This window comes from Anomaloglossus baeobatrachus, chromosome 5 (assembly GCF_048569485.1).
Source record: "Anomaloglossus baeobatrachus isolate aAnoBae1 chromosome 5, aAnoBae1.hap1, whole genome shotgun sequence".
NCBI classification, from domain to species: domain Eukaryota; kingdom Metazoa; phylum Chordata; class Amphibia; order Anura; family Aromobatidae; genus Anomaloglossus; species Anomaloglossus baeobatrachus.
Window position 1 is genome coordinate 432,661,334 of NC_134357.1, and position 17,639 is coordinate 432,678,972.

The window sequence follows — 17,639 nt, forward strand, 5'->3', positions numbered from 1 at the left end:
TGCTGGTGGTAGGTGGGAGTGTGGATGGACGGGCTTCCTGGATAGTGTGAGGGTCCAGGGTGAGCAGCTTGGCAATGGTGGCATACCGGGGGAGCCTGACTTCTTCCTCCCCGCAATTCAACACTCTCACAGGCACTCTCCCTTTCTTCACATCTACCACCCCTCGGGCGGCCACTACAGTGGGCCAGTGCTCAGAAGGCATGGGCTCCATCATTGCAGGGTAGTCACGCCCCTGAGGCCCTACTGCTGCCCTACACCAGATCATCATCTCACTTCTAGGGGGCACAGTCAATGGAGCAACATCCATCACTCGCACTCCACCAATCTCCCCTCCGGTTGAGCTTACATGCTGGCGGTACATCAGGGCGCGGATCTCACGTTGCACAGCCCTCTGCCGGCTCCCCGCCGCCGTGGCGGCTAGCTGCTGCAAAAGGTTCAGCACATCAGCCATGCAGTGTTCCATCACATTGGTCCCCAACACTATTTTCGGGTTATGATCACTAGGCTCATTCATGATCACAATCATACCTTGGTGTTGCAGTTCAGCTTGCCCCACTGTCATAGCCACCTCTTTATACCCCACCTGGGTCAATGGAAGTCCATTAGCGGCAATCAAATTTATACTATTGTCTGGAGGCGCTAGCTCGTCTGTGGCCCAATATCGCTGATACAATGTGTACGGTATGGTAGTTACCTGTGATCCAGTGTCCAAGAGAGCCATCACGGGTATGCCGTCCACAGCCACAGGGATGATAGGGCGGGCCCCGACGTATCGGTCTCGCCAGTCCGGGGGGCCACGGTGTTCTACTCCTGAGGATTGGCCCGGGGCCCCAGGGGTTGCTCGTTTAACGGGCACTGTCGGTAAACATGGCCCGGCTTACGGCACTTGTAGCAGATTGGAGGTCTGCTCCGCGGGTTGTTAGCGCTTCTCTGCTGCATCCAGGGAACATCTTCGGGACTGTCAGCAAGCTGTATCTGCACTGGGGGCTGAGATCTGGTCAGAGGTTGTAGTGCAGCAAGGATTTTAGCAAGGTCTCCATCCAGGCGACGGACCTGGGCTGCCAGTTCTTCCACTGCGCTGCTCGAGGCTGCAGGTAGTAAGGAGGTTGGTTTGGCTGGGGCTGCCACAACAGGAGCTGTCTCGACGGGCCACGGGACAGGTTCCAGAACTTCAGCAGCTGGGGGCTGTAGTGCTTTGATAGCTCGCTCCTTTAACACAGCAAAGTCCACATCAGGGTGTTCCAGAGCCCACAGCCGGAGTTGTTTACGATCCTCAGGGGACCTCATCCCCTGCGCGAATTGCTCCACTAACATCTTGTTGCTATCCGCCTCATTAATAGAGTTCACCCGCTTTAGCGTGCGGAGGGCGGTCTGCAGACGTAGAGCATAGTCCCGAATGCTATCCCCAGCTCGCTGCCGGCACTGGTAAAACTGCATCCTCAGCTCAGCTTCAGTCCGGGTCTCGAAGGCAGTCTGTAGCTTCTCGAAGATGGTGGCTACAGAGAGCCGGTCCCCCTCGGCCCAGGTCTCCGCTTCCTGCTCCGCCGCACCGGTTAACTGGCCCAGCACTATCGCTGCACGTTGCTTATCAGTCAGCGGGTACAGCTCTAGCAACGGGTTAAGCTTTTTCCGGAAGGCCTGCAAGGCATCCGGTTTCCCGTCATACTGCGGTAGCCAGGCAGCTCCGGGTGCATAGGGCAAGGAAAACGGCATGACCTGAGCAAGCGCGGGGGCCGCGGCACCTCCCGCCAGTACGGCCGGGACCTGGGCAGGCCCATTCCCATCCGCGGGTGCCGCTGCGGCTGCGACCACCGCTCTTCCAGCGGCTCCGTCGGGCGCAGACATCTTGTTTCCGTCCCCCTTAGCTCTTTCCGGCCCCTCCTCTCTCGGGGCGGAGTTTTGGCCTTCGCGCCTCTACTGCTCGAGAAGACGCTCGAGCGGGAACTTTTCGCGCCAAAGATGGCGGCTTCTGAAATTTTTCTGCCGGATACCTCCGGCGGTAACAAGGCGCACCTCTACCAGACGGCAGAGCGGTAAGATCCTGTTCGTGACGCCAAGTTGTCGCGGGCGGGGAGGAGGGTGTCAGCACACCGCGCTCACCCCTTCTGCTCGGGTCCGGCAGTTGCTCCTGGTGGCTCGAGCTGCGGGCCGGATCCCGGGGTGTCTCGAGCGACACTCCTCGCCCGTGAGTGAAAGGGGGGTGTTTGTTGGATTATAGTTCGTGACGCCACCCACGGTTGTGGTGATGGCACCACCGCTGCTCAGTGTGGGGGTCCCGGGGATGGTGATGGGAGCAGCCAGGTGTTGTGTTGCCCCTCCGTGGGTAGGGGTTGGTGATCCCGGGGCCCGGTGAAGAGATGTGAAGTGTAGGGCCTGGTGGGCGCAGGGACGCGGGGGCAGCGCTGCGCCTTGCGGCACTATGGTACTCACTCAGCCTGAGACTTGGACACAGTTTGTACGGTAAACCAAACGGCTGGTAGGACGGTCCCACAGACGGCTGCTTTGCTTCCCCGGTAGGTGACGGTGATGTCCCTCTTCCTTGCACCTGTTTGACTGATGGTAGCGGTGGATTCCCTCCGGTTACCCGCTCCCCGACTGCAATCTGGGCCGGAGGAGCTCTACAGTTTGCCCGCAGGCGCTGGCCCTGGGGAAACTGGTGCCGTGGCGGTGTCTCCCCGGTAATGGTCGGGCTGTTGCCGTCAATCGGGACTTTGTTGCTGGGGGATCTGCGTCCCCTTCACTGACGGATTCGGCAAATTGGGCGACTCCTAGCCTTGCCGGGGTCCGAGAGGCCCCTGCCCTGGTGCTGACTGTCCTTCGGAACACTGCTCCAGACCACCGGGCACACAGCCAACGGGGTCCTTCCAGGAACTTCCAAACGGTCCCCCTCTGGACAGTCACCGCCGTCGCTGACCTTGCTGTTCTAGCCCTACACACAGCTGGGCTCTCAGGCTCTGTGCACTCTCTGCGCTCTCTCCACTTCTTGCTTTCCTCCTTCTCCACTTTCCTTTCCTTCACTTTCACTTCTGGTTCACTTAAGCTCGTCCCTGAGCTGACTGCACTCTTGCCCTGCCTGGGCTTTCTGCCTGGTTACTTCCTGCCTCCAGAGTTGTGAGCTCCTTGGTGGGCGGAGCCAACCGCCTGGCCCACCCCCTGGTGTGCATCAACAGACTCTTGGAGGGAGGCAACAAGGATTTCTGGTTAGCAGGTGTGCCTACCTGGAGTGTGGGGTGTGGTGGTGTTGTGACCTGTGTCCCCTGGCTTGCCCAGGGCGACACATATGTGTGTGTGTGTGTACACACATGTGCGGAGTGCGGGAGGAGGCGGGGCCGAGCGGGGAAGTGTCGGCATCCCTGCACACGTAACCAGATTAAATATCGGGTAGCAAAGCACCCGATGTTTACCTTGGTTACCCGATATTTACCTTGGTTACGGGCCTACACCGCTTAGCGCTGGCTCCTTGCACCGTAACCAGGGTAAATATCGGGTAACCAACCAAAGCTGGTGACGTGTGCAGGGAGCCAGAGAGCATGCGCAGCGAAATCCGACGGATCGCGCTGCTCAAAAAACGTTACATGCTGCGTTCCTCCCGCCCGGCGGTCAGTCGTTCCACGACTGATCAGTCGGGCGGAGGGTGCAACGCAGCATCATCAGTCACAATCCGCTGCTCATACAAGTCTATGGGAGCAACGGAATCCGCTAAACGGATTCCGTTGTTTACAAGAGCAGCGGATTGTGACTGATACATTTTAGCGGAAATGTGAACTTAGCCTTACATAAAAAAGAAGGTGGGGGGCAAAGGAAAGATCCAGTACGTTGCCACCCAAGACAGAAGTGGGCTGAAGGTTGCTTTCCACTTCCTGTCCCCCTTCCATAACCCTTGGGGCAAAGCTCACTCATGCGATGACTCCAACCATTCCAACCAAAAGCAAATATAAACTCCATTACAAAAGTTGTCCAAAAATTTAACAGTTGCTTGTTAAGAATGACACCAAGAGTCATGCTATAGTGATTATTCATCTTTAAAACAATTTACATCTTGTATTATGCCCCAGAACCTCATTGACAATGTAAGATGGTGGTCGAGTTCCTACCCCTGAAGACACCAAAAGTGTTCTTAAATATATATGGGTAATAAGATATAGAGTAATGTTATGTAGGAAAGTAATGGAAATGCATAGGATGTAGTGCAATGTATAGATGTACAGTGTTTGTTAAGCAATGTAATATAATGATGTATAGAGTCTGCAAGTTAATGTCGCCATCTAGTGGTTGGACATTATAACAATATAGGTAAAAGGTTATATAGGAGGTTTTTGTAATATAAGATGTTCAGTATTTGACTGTAGGACAAGAAACAGTTACGCTGTGGGATTAGCTCATGAGTGAGGAGTCAGTCCATAGGGAAAAGACAGACTCCTTCTTAGAATTTAAATAGGGAGTAGCTTACTGCTGAGAGGTAACGAGCGAACACGGTATTTGATGTGATATGAGTATAGGGTGCTAGATCTGAGAGCATCGTTTCACCTTGTTGCTGCGAGGATGCGGAACCGCGGGTGGAAAAGAGGAAAAGAATGACTTTCTTGTATCATTCTGTTATGCTAAGCTGGGTGGTGGTAGAAGGAAATGGAACATCCACCAAAGGAGCAGCTGAGGTGAACTTGTAAGGCCACTTTTACAGTGTGTTCCGATCTGTGTCAGTGGTCCTGTCGGGGCTTCCGTCCGAACTCCCCGCAAAACAGGTTTTGGACGTATGCGCCGATGGGGCCATTGACTATAATGGTCAGACGGCGTCACCGTGTGCTCTGTCTTCCACCATTTGCGGGAGTATATGCTCACTGGAGGCGGACACCCGGGCATAGTCTACTTGTACCTGGTGTAAAAGTCTGTTCTGAATCTGGCATTGTTCACACTTTGTTCCTGCACTTCACCTTTCCAGTGATAGTGCCCGTTTCCTTGTATATTAATCTAGCCTTATTAGCCAAGGGGGCTAAATAAAGAATTTCATGTTTATGGCAAGTGACAAGAGACAAGTACAAAATCCCTGAGCCAACACCGTTAGATCTTGAATAAGGCATAACGCATTTATTAAAAGGGACTTAAAGGTAAATTTAAATGGAACCTGTCTTGTTAAAAATTGTATCTGATCTGCAGGGAGTAAGTTATAGAGCAGGAGGAGTTGATGAGATTGATAGACATTTTGATAAAAGATTCAATATAAATTGCATTTTATTCATCGTGTTTGTATGTATAGGAGTCCAGTGGGCGGTCCTCCTAATGATTAAAGGGAATCTGTCAGCAGGTTTTTGCCAGGTAACCTAAATACAGCATGCAAGGGTTACAATTCAGATTACAGCCAGGCATCTCTTATCTCTAAGTCTGCTTTTGTTTGTCTACAATGTCTCTTATCTTTATCATTAGTGGGTCTGAGGAGCACTGAGAATAGTCTGACTCCGCCCCCTCTGTGATTAGCTGTTTCTGTCTATGGAAATGTCCACTGAAAGCCTGGTGTGGGCAGGTGCAGTTCCCACAGCTCTGCTACATGCAAAATCTAAAATCTTTGATTTTATCAGAACGGCGGCACCCAGTAATCTAAGTGATACATCGTTAGATTCAGGGACTCTTTGTCTACATCATGCTGCTCTTAGATGAGGTAGCAAAAACCTCCTGACAGATTCCCTTTAACAATTTTCCCTCTAGACTGTGCATGCAAAGACAGCTGTCAATCACTATTTGGACTGCCCACTGGACTATGTATACAAACAAAGGGATTTCAATGAATAAAATACTTACATTATACTGATTTGTTTCCACCAAACCTATAAATCATTCAGCTCAGCTTCTCATTCTCTGTACCATACTGTCCACAGATCAAACCATCAGTAAAGACCTCTATGCCCTACGGGCCCAGTCACAGTTGCTACGCCCTTGAGGAACCTCCTCTTTTAGCTCCTCTCTTGTCTATGGGAATCCAATGAGATTTACTCAACAGTAGATCTGCAAAATAGACTACCCCATGTTAGCCACGTCATTTTTGGAAAAAGTATTTTAGGTCACTAAAATACTCCATATACATATTGCTCGGGTGACGGTGGTCCTCAACTTGCATTTCTCTGTCTGTTAGAAAACTACCACTCTCAGCATGCCTTGGAAGGCCAGGTTAATATTCAATAACATTTTCTGGTCCTGCTGCTTTCTCACGCTTAAGAAGATATGTCATAATGAATACACACATCACATGGATTTTGGTTAATAGGTTTTGTTGCCTTGGGGGTCAAATGGAGTGTCACATGCCTTCTGGGCAACCTTGGCAAGTATATTTTAATGACCTGTTTTATTTTTGTCTTTCTTTGAACCTTTTTCCTGGTATCTGGCAGGTGAAACTAGAAGAAGAAGCTCAGCTTGTATACAAGCTGCAGGGGAAAGGAGTGGACGAAGAGCCCAAAGGGCTTTTCCATATAAATGAAGATACTGGAGCAATTTACGTGCACCAGGCAATAGACTATGAAGACACTCCTTTATTCCAGGTAAGTGACAGCTCTCAGCCCTAGGAGAAGATCGGATCTATCCACCCTGATATAGGCCAAGTCCTACTGAGTTATATGGTGTTTCAGGAGCTAAGAGAATATTTTATCTATCTATCTACCATTTATCCATCCATCTCCTATCTATCCATTCATTCATCTCCTATCTATCTATCTACAGTCATATGAAAAAGTTTGGGCACCCCTATTAATGTTAATCTTTTTTATTTATAACAATTTGGGTATTTGCAACAGCTATTTCAGTTTCATATATCTAATAACTGATGGACTCAGTAATTTTTCTGGATTGAAATGAGGTTTATTGTACTAACAGAAAATGTGCAATCCGCATTTAAACAAAATTTGACCGATGCAAAAGTATGGGCACCCTTATCAATTTCTTGATTTGAACACTCCTAACTACTTTTTACTGACTTACTAAAGCACTAAATTGGTTTTGTAACCTCATTGAGCTTTGAACTTCATAGGCAGGTGTATCCAATCATGAGAAAAGGTATTTAAGGTGGCCACTTGCAAGTTGTTCTCCTATTTGAATCTCCTATGAAGAGTGGCATCATGGGCTCCTCAAAACAACTCTCAAATGATTTGAAAACAAAGATTATTCAACATAGTTGCTCAGGGGAAGGATACAAAAAGTTGTCTCAGAGATTTAAACTGTCAGTTTCCACTGTGAGGAACATAGTAAGGAAATGGAAGAACACAGGTACAGTTCTTGTTAAGCCCAGAAGTGGCAGGCCAAGAAAAATATCAGAAAGGCAGAGAAGAAGAATGGTGAAAACAGTCAAGGACAATCCACAGACCACCTCCAAAGACCTGCAGCATCATTTTGCTGCAGATGGTGTCAATGTGCATCGGTCAACAATACAGCGCACTTTGCACAAGGAGAAGCTGTATGGGAGAGTGATGCGAAAGAAGCCGTTTCTGCAAGCACGCCACAAACAGAGTTGCCTGAGGTATGCAAAAGCACATTTGGACAAGCCACTTACATTTTGGAAGAAGGTCCTGTGGACTGATGAAACAAAGATTGAGTTGTTTGGTCATACAAAAAGGCGTTATGCATGGAGGCAAAAAAACACGTCATTCCAAGAAAACCACTTGCTACCCACAGTAAAATTTGGTGGAGGTTCCATCATGCTTTGGGGCTGTCTGGCCAATGCCGGCACCGGGAAACTTGTTAAAGTTGAGGGTCGCATGGATTCAACTCAGTATCAGCAGATTCTTGACAATAATGTGCATATGGATATTTCAGCAAGACAATGATCCAAAACACCGCTCCAAATTTACTCAGGCATTCATGCAGAGGAACAATTACAATGTTCTGGAATGGCCATCCCAGTCCCCAGACCTGAATATCATTGAAAATCTGTGGGATGATTTGAAGCGTGCTGTCCATGCTCGGCGACCATCAAACTTAACTGAACTAGAATTGTTTTGTAAATAGGAATGGTCAAATATACCTTCATCCAGGATCCAGGAACTCATTAAAAGCTACAGGAAGCGACTAGAGGCTGTTATTTTTGCAAAAGGAGGATCTACAAAATATTAATGTCACTTTTATGTTGAGGTGCCCATACTTTTGCACCTGTCAAATTTTATTTAAATGCGGATTGCACATTTTCTGTTAGTACAATAAACCTCATTTCAATCCAGAAATATTACTGAGTCCATCAGTTATTAGATATATGAAATATATCTAATAACAGACAAATCTCCGGGCCCGGATGGCATACACCCCAGAGTACTACAGGAATTGAGTTCTGTGATAGATAGACCATTATTTTTAATCTTCTCAGATTCCTTAATAACAGGGTCGGTACCGCAGGACTGGCGCATAGCAAATGTGGTGTCAATATTCAAAAAGGGGACAAAAACTGAGCCGGGAAATTATAGGCCGGTAAGTTTAACCTCTACGGTTGGTAAAATCCTTGAGGGTTTCTTGAGAGATGCTATACTGGAGTATCTCAAGAAAAATAACCTTATGACAGAGTATCAACATGGGTTTATGAGGGATCGATCCTGTCAAACTAATTTGATCAGCTTCTATGAAGAGGTAAGTTCAAGTCTGGACCAGGGAAATGCAGCGGATGTTGTGTATATGGACAGTACAGAGACCTTTCCAAAGATCTTTTTACACCTAGGCCTGCGACTGGAACACGGGGGCATCCGCTACGTCTTGGGGAAAGAAGGTTTAATCATAATCACAGACGAGGATTCTTTACTGTACGAGCAGTGAGACTGTGGAACTCTCTGCCGCATGATGTTCTAATGAGTGATTCACTACTAACATTTAAGCAGAGCCTGGATGCCTTTCTTGAAAAATTTAATATTACCAGTTATGTATAATAGATTTTATGACAGGGTATTGATCCAGGGAACTAGTCTGATTGCCGGATGTGGAGTCAGGAAGGAAATTTTTTCCCCATTGGAACTTGTTTGCCACATTGGGGTTTTTTTTGCCTTCCTCTGGATCAACATGTTAGGCTACGGGTTGAACTAGATGGACTTAGAGTCTCCCTTCAACCTTAAAAACTATGATACTATGATACTATGAAACTGAAATAGCTGTTGCAAAAACCCAAGTTGTTATAAAGAAAAAAGGTTAACATTAATAGGGGTGCCCAAACTTTTACATATGACTGTATCTATCTATCTACCATTTATCCATCCATCTCCTATCTATCCATTCATTCATCTATCTATCTATCTACAGTGCCTTATGAAAGTATTCGGTTCCCTTGAATTTTTCAACCTTTTCCCACATTTTAGGCTTGAAACATAAAGATAAAAATATTAATGTTCTAGTGAAAAATCAACAACAAGTGGGACACAATTGTGAAGTTGAATGAAATTTTTTGCATATTTTAAACTTCTAAAAAAATAAATAACTGAAAAGTGGGGCGTGCAATATTATTAATCCCCTTTAAGTTAATACTTTGTAGCGCCACCTTTTTCTGCGATTACAGCTGCAAGTCGCTCGGGGTATGTGTCTATCACTTTTGCACATTGAGAGACTGAAATTCTTGCCCTTTCTTCTGTACCGCCCCACGCTCGGCTGCAGCCGAGCCGCTCGGGTCCGGGCTCGTTTGGTGGGTGGCTCGAGCACCTCCGGACCCGGGGGTCACGTCGCTCTGCAAGGGGATGCTGGCGATCTCAATGGGGGTGGTTAGGTAGGTGTACGGCCGGAGCCGTGTTGGAGTTCGTGATGCCACCCACGGGACGTGGTGAAGGTGTAGACATCACCGATGCAGTTACGGGGCACCCAGGGAAGATGGTCGGGCAGAAAGATGTTAACCCCCTCAGTGGGCAGGGATGGTGGCCCTGGGACCCGCTTGGGGAGAGTAGTGGCTGGGTGGTGCAGGGCGGTGCGCGGCCGGATGGTACTGTTGTATTCACGATTACTGACACACACAAGTCTCTGATGAACAAAGTTGATGGTGGTCGGTGTCCGCAGCCGGCTGCGTCTTGTCCCCCACCCGGGTTGGTGGTCTTGGCCTTCTTCCTGCACCTTGTTATGTTTGTGTAGACTGCCTGTGCCTTAGCAGCAGGAGTCCGTTCCCCGACTCTGTATGTGTCGGTGGAGTCTGTTTGCCCGCAGGCGCTGGCCCGTGGGATCTCTCTGCCTGTGCGGTGGCTTTCTATCCCCCTTGGTGGGCTGTTGCCTTCTTTCCGGTCTTGGGATGGGAAAGGACCTAAGGTCCAGACCTCAATCAGTGAATTCGACGTGGTCCAGTGGCTTCTGGGCCTCGTTCTGGGTCTGAGTACCCCCCTGGTACTCCGGTTTCCAGTCGGTTCCCCGATTCGGTACCGGCGGGCCACTACCCTGTCCCGGTCCCTTACGGTTCCACCTGGCCATCTTCCCGGCTCCTGCAAGCCAGGCCATCACCTGCCTACTAGCCAAGGTACCAGGGCTACGACCCTGGCACCTGTCAGTTTCCGCTGCAGACCTGTCACCACAGGCCTGCTGCACTAAACTCCTCTCCTCTCAACTCCCTACTCAACCGACTACTCAACTCTCAACTCAACTACTGTTTCTCCTGCCTCAGGCCCTCTGGACTCCTTGGTGGGCGTGGTCAACCACCTGGCTCCACCCCCTGGTGTGACCATTAAGCTCTGAGGGAGGTGACTAGGTTTTAATGTGGTTGGCTGCTGTTACCTTTTAGGGGGACAGGTGTTATGCGGGGCCTATCTGTAACTACCTGGCTAGTCCAGGGCGTCACACTTCCTTTGCAAACAGCTGAGTGAGGTTGGATGGAGAGCGTTTGTGAACAGCAGTTTTCAGCTCTTTCCACAGATTCTCGATTGGATTCAGGTCTGGACTTTGACTTGGCCATTCTAACACCTGGATACGTTTATTTGTGAACCATTCCATTGTAGATTTTGCTTTATGTTTTGGATCATTGTTTTGTTGGAAGACAAATCTCCGTCCCAGTCTCAGGTCTTTTGCAGACTCCAACAAGTTTTCTTCAAGAATGGTCTTGTATTTGGCTCCATCCATCTTCCCATCAATTTTAACCATTTTCCCTGTCCCTGCTGAAGAAAAGCAGGCCCAAATCATGGTGCTGCCACCACCATGTTTGACAGTGAGGATGGTGTGTTCAGGGTGATGAGCTGTGTTGCTTTTACGCGAAACATATTGTTTTGTATTGTGCCCAAATAGTTCGATTTTTTTTTCATCTGACCAGAGCACCTTCTTCCACATGTTTGGTGTGTCTCCCAGGTGGCTTGTGGCAAACTTTTTAAACAACACTTTTTATGGATATCTTTGAGAAATGGCTTTCTTCTTGCCACTCTTCCATAAAGCCCAGATTTGTGCAGTATATGACTGACTGTTGTCCTATGAACAGACTCTCCCACCTTAGCTGTAGCTGCAGTTCATTCAGAGTTATCATGGGCCTCTTGGCTGCATCTCTAATCAGTCTTTTCCTTGTTTGAGATGAAAGTTTGGATGGATGGCCGGGTCTTGGTAGATTTGCAGTGGTATGATACTCCTTCCATTTCAATATGATCACTTGCACAGTGCTTCTTGGGATGTTAAAAGTTTTGGAAATCTTTTTGTACCAAATCAGGCTTTAAACTTATCCACAACTGTATCACGGACCTGCCTGTTGTGTTCCTTGGTCTTCATGATGCTCTCTGTGCTTTAAACAGAACACTGAGACTATCACAGAGCAGGTGCATTTATACCGAGACTAGATTACACACAGGTGGCTTATATTTATCATCCTCAGTCATTTAGGACAACATTGGATCATTCAGAGATCCTCAATGAACTTCTGGAGTGAGTTTGCTGCACTGAAAGTAAAGGGGATTAATAATATTGCACGCCCCACTTTTCAGTTATTTTTTAAAAAAAGTTTAAAATAAGCAATCATTTTTGTTCAACTTCACAATTGTGTCCTACGTGTTGATTCTTCAGCATAACACAGTACCACAATATTACCTTGTATTGCATATCACCATAACATTACATTTTTTATCTTTATGTTTGAAGCCTGAAATATGGGAAAAGGTTGAAATAGTCAAGGGGGCCGAATACTTTCGCAAGGCACTGTATCTATCCATCCTTCCATCTCCTATCTATCTCTCTATCCATGTAGCTATCTATCTGCTATCTATCCCTCTATCCATCTCCTATCCATCCATCTCCTATCTATCTATTTATCTATCCATGTAGCTATCTATCTACTACATATCCCTCTATCTATCCATCTCCTATCTATCCCTCTATCTATCTATCTATCTATCTATCCCTCTATCTATCCATCCATCCATCTCCTATCTATCCCTCTATCTATCCATCTCCTATCTATCCCTCTAACTATCCATCTCCTATCTATCCCTCTATCTATCCATCTCCTATCTATCCCTCTATCTATCTATCTATCCATCCCTCTATCTATCCATCCTTCCATCTCCTATCTATCTCTCTATCTATCCATGTAGCTATCTATCTGCTATCTATCCCTCTATCCATCTCCTATCTATCTATTTATCTATCCATGTAGCGATCTACTATCTATCCCTCTATCTATCCATCTCCTATCTATCCCTCTATCTATCCATCTCCTATCTATCCCTCTATCTATCCATCTCCTATCTATCCCTCTATCTATCTATCTATCCCTCTATCTATCTATCCATCCTTCCATCTCCTATCAATCCCTCTATCTATCCCTCTATCTATCCCTCTATCTATCCATCTCCTATCTATCCCTCTATCTATCTATCTATCTATCTATCTATCTATCCCTCTATCTATCTATCTGTCTATCTATCCCTCTATCTATCCATCTCCTATCTATCCCTCTATCTATCTAGGTATCTACCTTTCCTATTTCCATGTAGAAAATTAGGTGTTGATTTAAATCATTTTAACACCCCAATTAAAAACAATCACCTTTCCCATAGATAATTGGCCAGAACTTTCCGTGGACCATATGCTCGGCAGCTGCTGTGTTATCTCTCACCACTGCTGCGCTCTGCTTTAATAGCACCAACTGCTGAAGTTCTCTGTAACTTTTGTCATCCTTTTTGTTTCTCTGCAGTGGAAATTCAATGCAATCAACAAAACTTCCATGAAAGTGGGTACAAGACTCGGGATTCATCTGAAGATCCTGGACATCAATGATAACGCCCCAGAGTTCAAAAACAAGACTTTCTATGTATCAGTTAATGAAACCACTCTGCAAGGTATGGTATGGCGAGACAAGTCTCTGTACCATCTGCTCGCTGCTGTCGGGTCAGCTCATTTTCTCCATTCTGCTTGTTCCTAATTGCACAGCAAGGCACAAATTGCCATGTGATGTAGGGATAATAAACAGCGCCTGTCAGGCCCAGGCTGCTGCTTATCTGCTGATTCCATCCATTTTTTTAAATCTTATTTTATTAATATCCGTCACCAGATAAATGTATTACTCTGTCTTATACTGAGATGCCATCTAAGGGCTTCTTACTCCTTGTCCTAGGCCTGACATACATATACAAAGCCACAGATCTTCCATGCGTAAGTGTAGGGTGCACATTGTCATATGATATAAGGTGACAATAGCTCCAATATGGCATCCAAAATTGTATGGGAAATTGAAGCCACACAGCAGTATAGCAGTGCCTGGTAAAAAGTTATTAAAGGGAACCTGTCACCAGGTTTTTCCCTTTTGACCAACCCAACAGCCTAATGTATGTGGGGACCTCACGACTCTCCCCCAACAGATAATGGCATGGGCAGAAGAATCTGTCCTGTTGAATCTCAATGGCTGTTATTTTTGATTTGGGGCAGAGATAAGAATGATTTGTCCCTCTTTGTCTTCTGTGAAGCTTGGAAGGTACGAGAGAGATCAATAATTAGTGTCCACGTCTCTGGTATTGCCGTTAATAATAATAATTATAATAATAAAGTTTATTTATATAGCGCCAACATATTCCACAGCACTTTACAATCCGGTGGGGGTTGTATAGACAAATACAAAACAAAATAGCACATAATTCAACAGCTACAGTAGGAATGAGGGCCCTGCTCGAAAGCTTGCAATCTATGGGGAAGAAGGGGGACACAAAAGGTGAAGCACACTTGTAGATCTGGCTGGCTATTGTTATGCTAGTTAATTAGTTACATATAAAGATGAATGATCTGGTCTTTTGACAGTAACCTTTTGGGTGCCCTTACGTGTTATTGGTTGTATTTAGGATGTGAGGACAGAAATAGGAGAGAGAAGGTTATGAGTAGCATTTAGACGGTGGGACGGGGGACAGTTAGGTTAGTAAGTTATTATGATAAGCTTGTCTGAAGAGATGTGTTTTTAATGTACACTTAAAAACTTGGGGGCTGGATATTAGTCACATTCTTTGGGGTAGTGCATTCCAGAAAACTGGCGCGGCACGAGAAAAGTCTTGGAGACGGAGGTGTGAGGTTCGTATTATGGAGGATGTTAGTCTAAGATCATTTGCGGAACGAAGGGGGCGGGTAGGATGATAGACAGAGATGAGGGATGAGAGATATGGTGGTACAGAGCTGTGGAGAGCTTTGTGGGTGAGGGATAGGAGTTTCTATTGTATTCTGTAGCTGATAGGTAGCCAATGTAGTGACTGGCACAAGGTGGAGGCATCGGTGAAGCGGCTGGACAGGAATATGATCCTATTCAGCCCTAATCACTTGAATATTGCAGTACCATACACAATTGCTTTAATTTTGGACACCCTTTGAGTATAGCCATAGTTAATCAGTGTGTTTTAGACCTTCAAGGCCAATAAAACTTTCGGGCTATTTTTCAAAGATATTTTTTACGGTCAGGGCTAAAAAGTGTCCTATTTTGACGGACTGTCCTGGAATTTCTGGACAGTTGGGAACCCTTGTCCTACGTAAACTTTCCTCTACTTCCCAGAACCACCAATGAGCAGAGTAACATTCTTCTATCTTGGAGTGAGGAGTGGATGGGGAATTTCACAGCTGGATATGAAATACAACTCAGTATAAGACTGGTCTTGGTATTTTTTCCTGAGCCTGAGGACATGTTTGGTTCCACCCTTGACAAGAACATTTCTGTCTTTCAGGTTATACAGTCTACTCACTGCTGGCCTATGACAAGGATGAAGAAAACACTCCCAACTCTATAGTCAGCTATTACCTGAAGTCCCAAATACCCAAAGATCCCAATGCCGAGTTCACCATTCACAAAGACAAAGGTTTCATCTCCTTCAAGGGATGTCTGAAGTATGAGGTAGATAACCAGACACTGCTGAGCAAAATGTAGCCAAAACTAGACCTGAATAACATATTGTAATGTGAATATTCCTAAGAGCAAGTCTCCAGAACTGGTCCATTAGAGGTTTTACAGGATTGGAAAAAAATGGCTGCTTTCCCCTCAGATGGCGCCACTTCTGTTCACAGTTTGTGTGTAGTATTGCAACTAAGCCACATTCACTTTAATAAATCCAATCAGTAATACCAGACACAACCCATGGGAATGGATGGTGCTGTTTCTGGAGTTTTTCTAATCCAGAATCCTTGTTGTTTTGTATTTCTATATGTGTAAGACCCATCAAGTCCATTTTAAAGACTTGTGGAGCAGCTATGTAAATTCCCCCTTAACCCCTTCTCAATGTGTGACCCACATATACATGTCAGGCGCTATTGGCTCACCAATGGCATAACTGTTGTTGTGAGATTGCCGTGGCACGCCATTTTGGGCATCCGTCTGCCCCTTGCTATACAATTGCAGCTTGCCATCGCAGTCAGAACCCCCCTATTGCTGACATATTAATACTTCTGTGAAGTCCAGCAGAAAATAATGCAACTTCAGAAAGAAACCAGAAAAAATAAAAAATGGGACTTTTTTTTTTAATCACCCCCTTTTACCAATTTAGAAATAAACAATTAAAAAAAATATATTTGTATTGCTCCATATGTAAAAGTCCAATTTATCAAAATATAAAAGTCATTACTACATTAAGTAAATGCTGTAAGTATAAAAACATGGAAAATCCAGAAATGACAATTTTTGGTCACCGCACCTCCTTAAAAACAAATCTAAATTTCCTCTCTACCCGAAAATAATATTAATAAAAACATCAGCTCTCCATGCAAAAAACAAACCCTCACATACAGATGCATCTCAATAAATTAGAATATCATCAAAAAGTTAATTTATTTCAGTAGTTCAATACAAAAAGGGAAACACATACTGTATATTATATAGGGTCATTACAGAGTGATCTATTTCAAGTGTTTATTTCTGTTAATGTTGATGATTGTGGCTTACAGCCAATGAAAACCCAAAAGTCATTCCTAAGCATTTAAAAATGGTACTTTAGTCTGGTTCAGTAGGCTACACAATCCTGGGGAAGACTGCTAACTTGACAGATGTCCAGATGGCAGTCATTGACACACTCCACAAGGAGGGTAAGCCACAAAAGGTCATTGCTAAAGAAGCTGGCTGTTCACTAAGTGCTGTAGTGGTATTACTAAAAAAGGACAACGTTGTGGATCTAAAAAAAAATGGCAACATGTAAAAACCCCCACCACCCCAAAGAAAAAAAAAAAGAATGGTGTCATTGCATTATTTCACTATTTCAACCCACTTGATTTTTCCCCCCATTTTTTCAGTAGTTTTTAAGCTAATATGGATGGTGCCATTCCATAAACTACATCTTGTCCCTCAAAAAACAAGCCCCATACAGTATGGCTATGTCAATGTTAAAATAAAGACGTAATGGGTCTTGAAAAAAGTGAAAGTAAAAATGAAAGGGCAAAAAGAACAAAAAAAAACCCCCTTGTCATGAAAGGATTAAAGGGGTACTATGAGATTACGAAAATGGAGTCAGGTTTGTTGTTTCTTGCAGCACCGGCATCAATCATTATTAGGATCCAGATCCTTTTGTATAATTTTGCAGAAATGAGAGTCCATATCATTGTGAAGTGATTGAATTTGTTTCTTTTTACAGACTAATCAATTTTACAAGTTGGTGGTCGAAGCAGAAGACAGTAGTATGGAAGAGCGGCAGACCAGCACCTGTGAGGTCCATATTTCGGTGCTAGATAGGAACACGATACCCCCAATATTGTCAGAGCGCGGGGTGCGTATGATTAAGTCTTCGCTTAAATATTGTATCCAGAGCCGTGGTCTCCAGTCTGAGGATTCCCAATTGTAAAATAATTACTCAATGCTACCATGAAGCCATGCCGGGAGACCACTTAACTGTTCAAATGCCAATCTTTGAAGACCACTGAGGTGGTGCATGTTCTTCCCTGTGGTGGGAATCTCTATTAGAAAAAATATCAATGAAATTTAGAACCTTTTCCTTGTAAAACTCATAGTATCCATGTTACACCACCTGGTCCACCTGCGTGACAAGTGACCACCATATTTTTTGGAATTCTTAGTTTAATAATCATCTTTCCTCACCTTCACATCTATGAAGGGAATAATGGTTCTTCTTGCCTAGATTCTCATTAAGAGCTCACTAAGACTAAAGGCCCATCACCATCATATGACATTGATACATGCTATGTGATGAAGGGATTCCCAACAGGTACAAATTATGGCCCTTATAGTGGTGCAGGTGTTGCACGTTCTACTGAGCCTTTGATTTTAGTGCGGC

General features: G+C 45.5%; 1 protein-coding gene across 4 annotated transcripts in view; it reads left to right on the forward strand.

Annotated features, from left to right (window-relative positions):
* The window catches only part of LOC142311727 (cadherin-like protein 26), a 273,298-nt gene that overhangs the window by 176,101 nt on the left and 79,558 nt on the right, over positions 1 to 17,639 (forward strand). For all 4 annotated transcript variants that reach the window (XM_075350388.1, XM_075350392.1, XM_075350389.1 and 1 more), the window contains exons 4-7: positions 6,378 to 6,527; positions 13,091 to 13,235; positions 15,093 to 15,259; positions 16,983 to 17,114. In XM_075350388.1, coding sequence (XP_075206503.1) covers positions 6,378 to 6,527; positions 13,091 to 13,235; positions 15,093 to 15,259; positions 16,983 to 17,114 — 594 coding nt within the window. The remainder of the gene's footprint in view (positions 1 to 6,377; positions 6,528 to 13,090; positions 13,236 to 15,092; positions 15,260 to 16,982; positions 17,115 to 17,639) is intronic.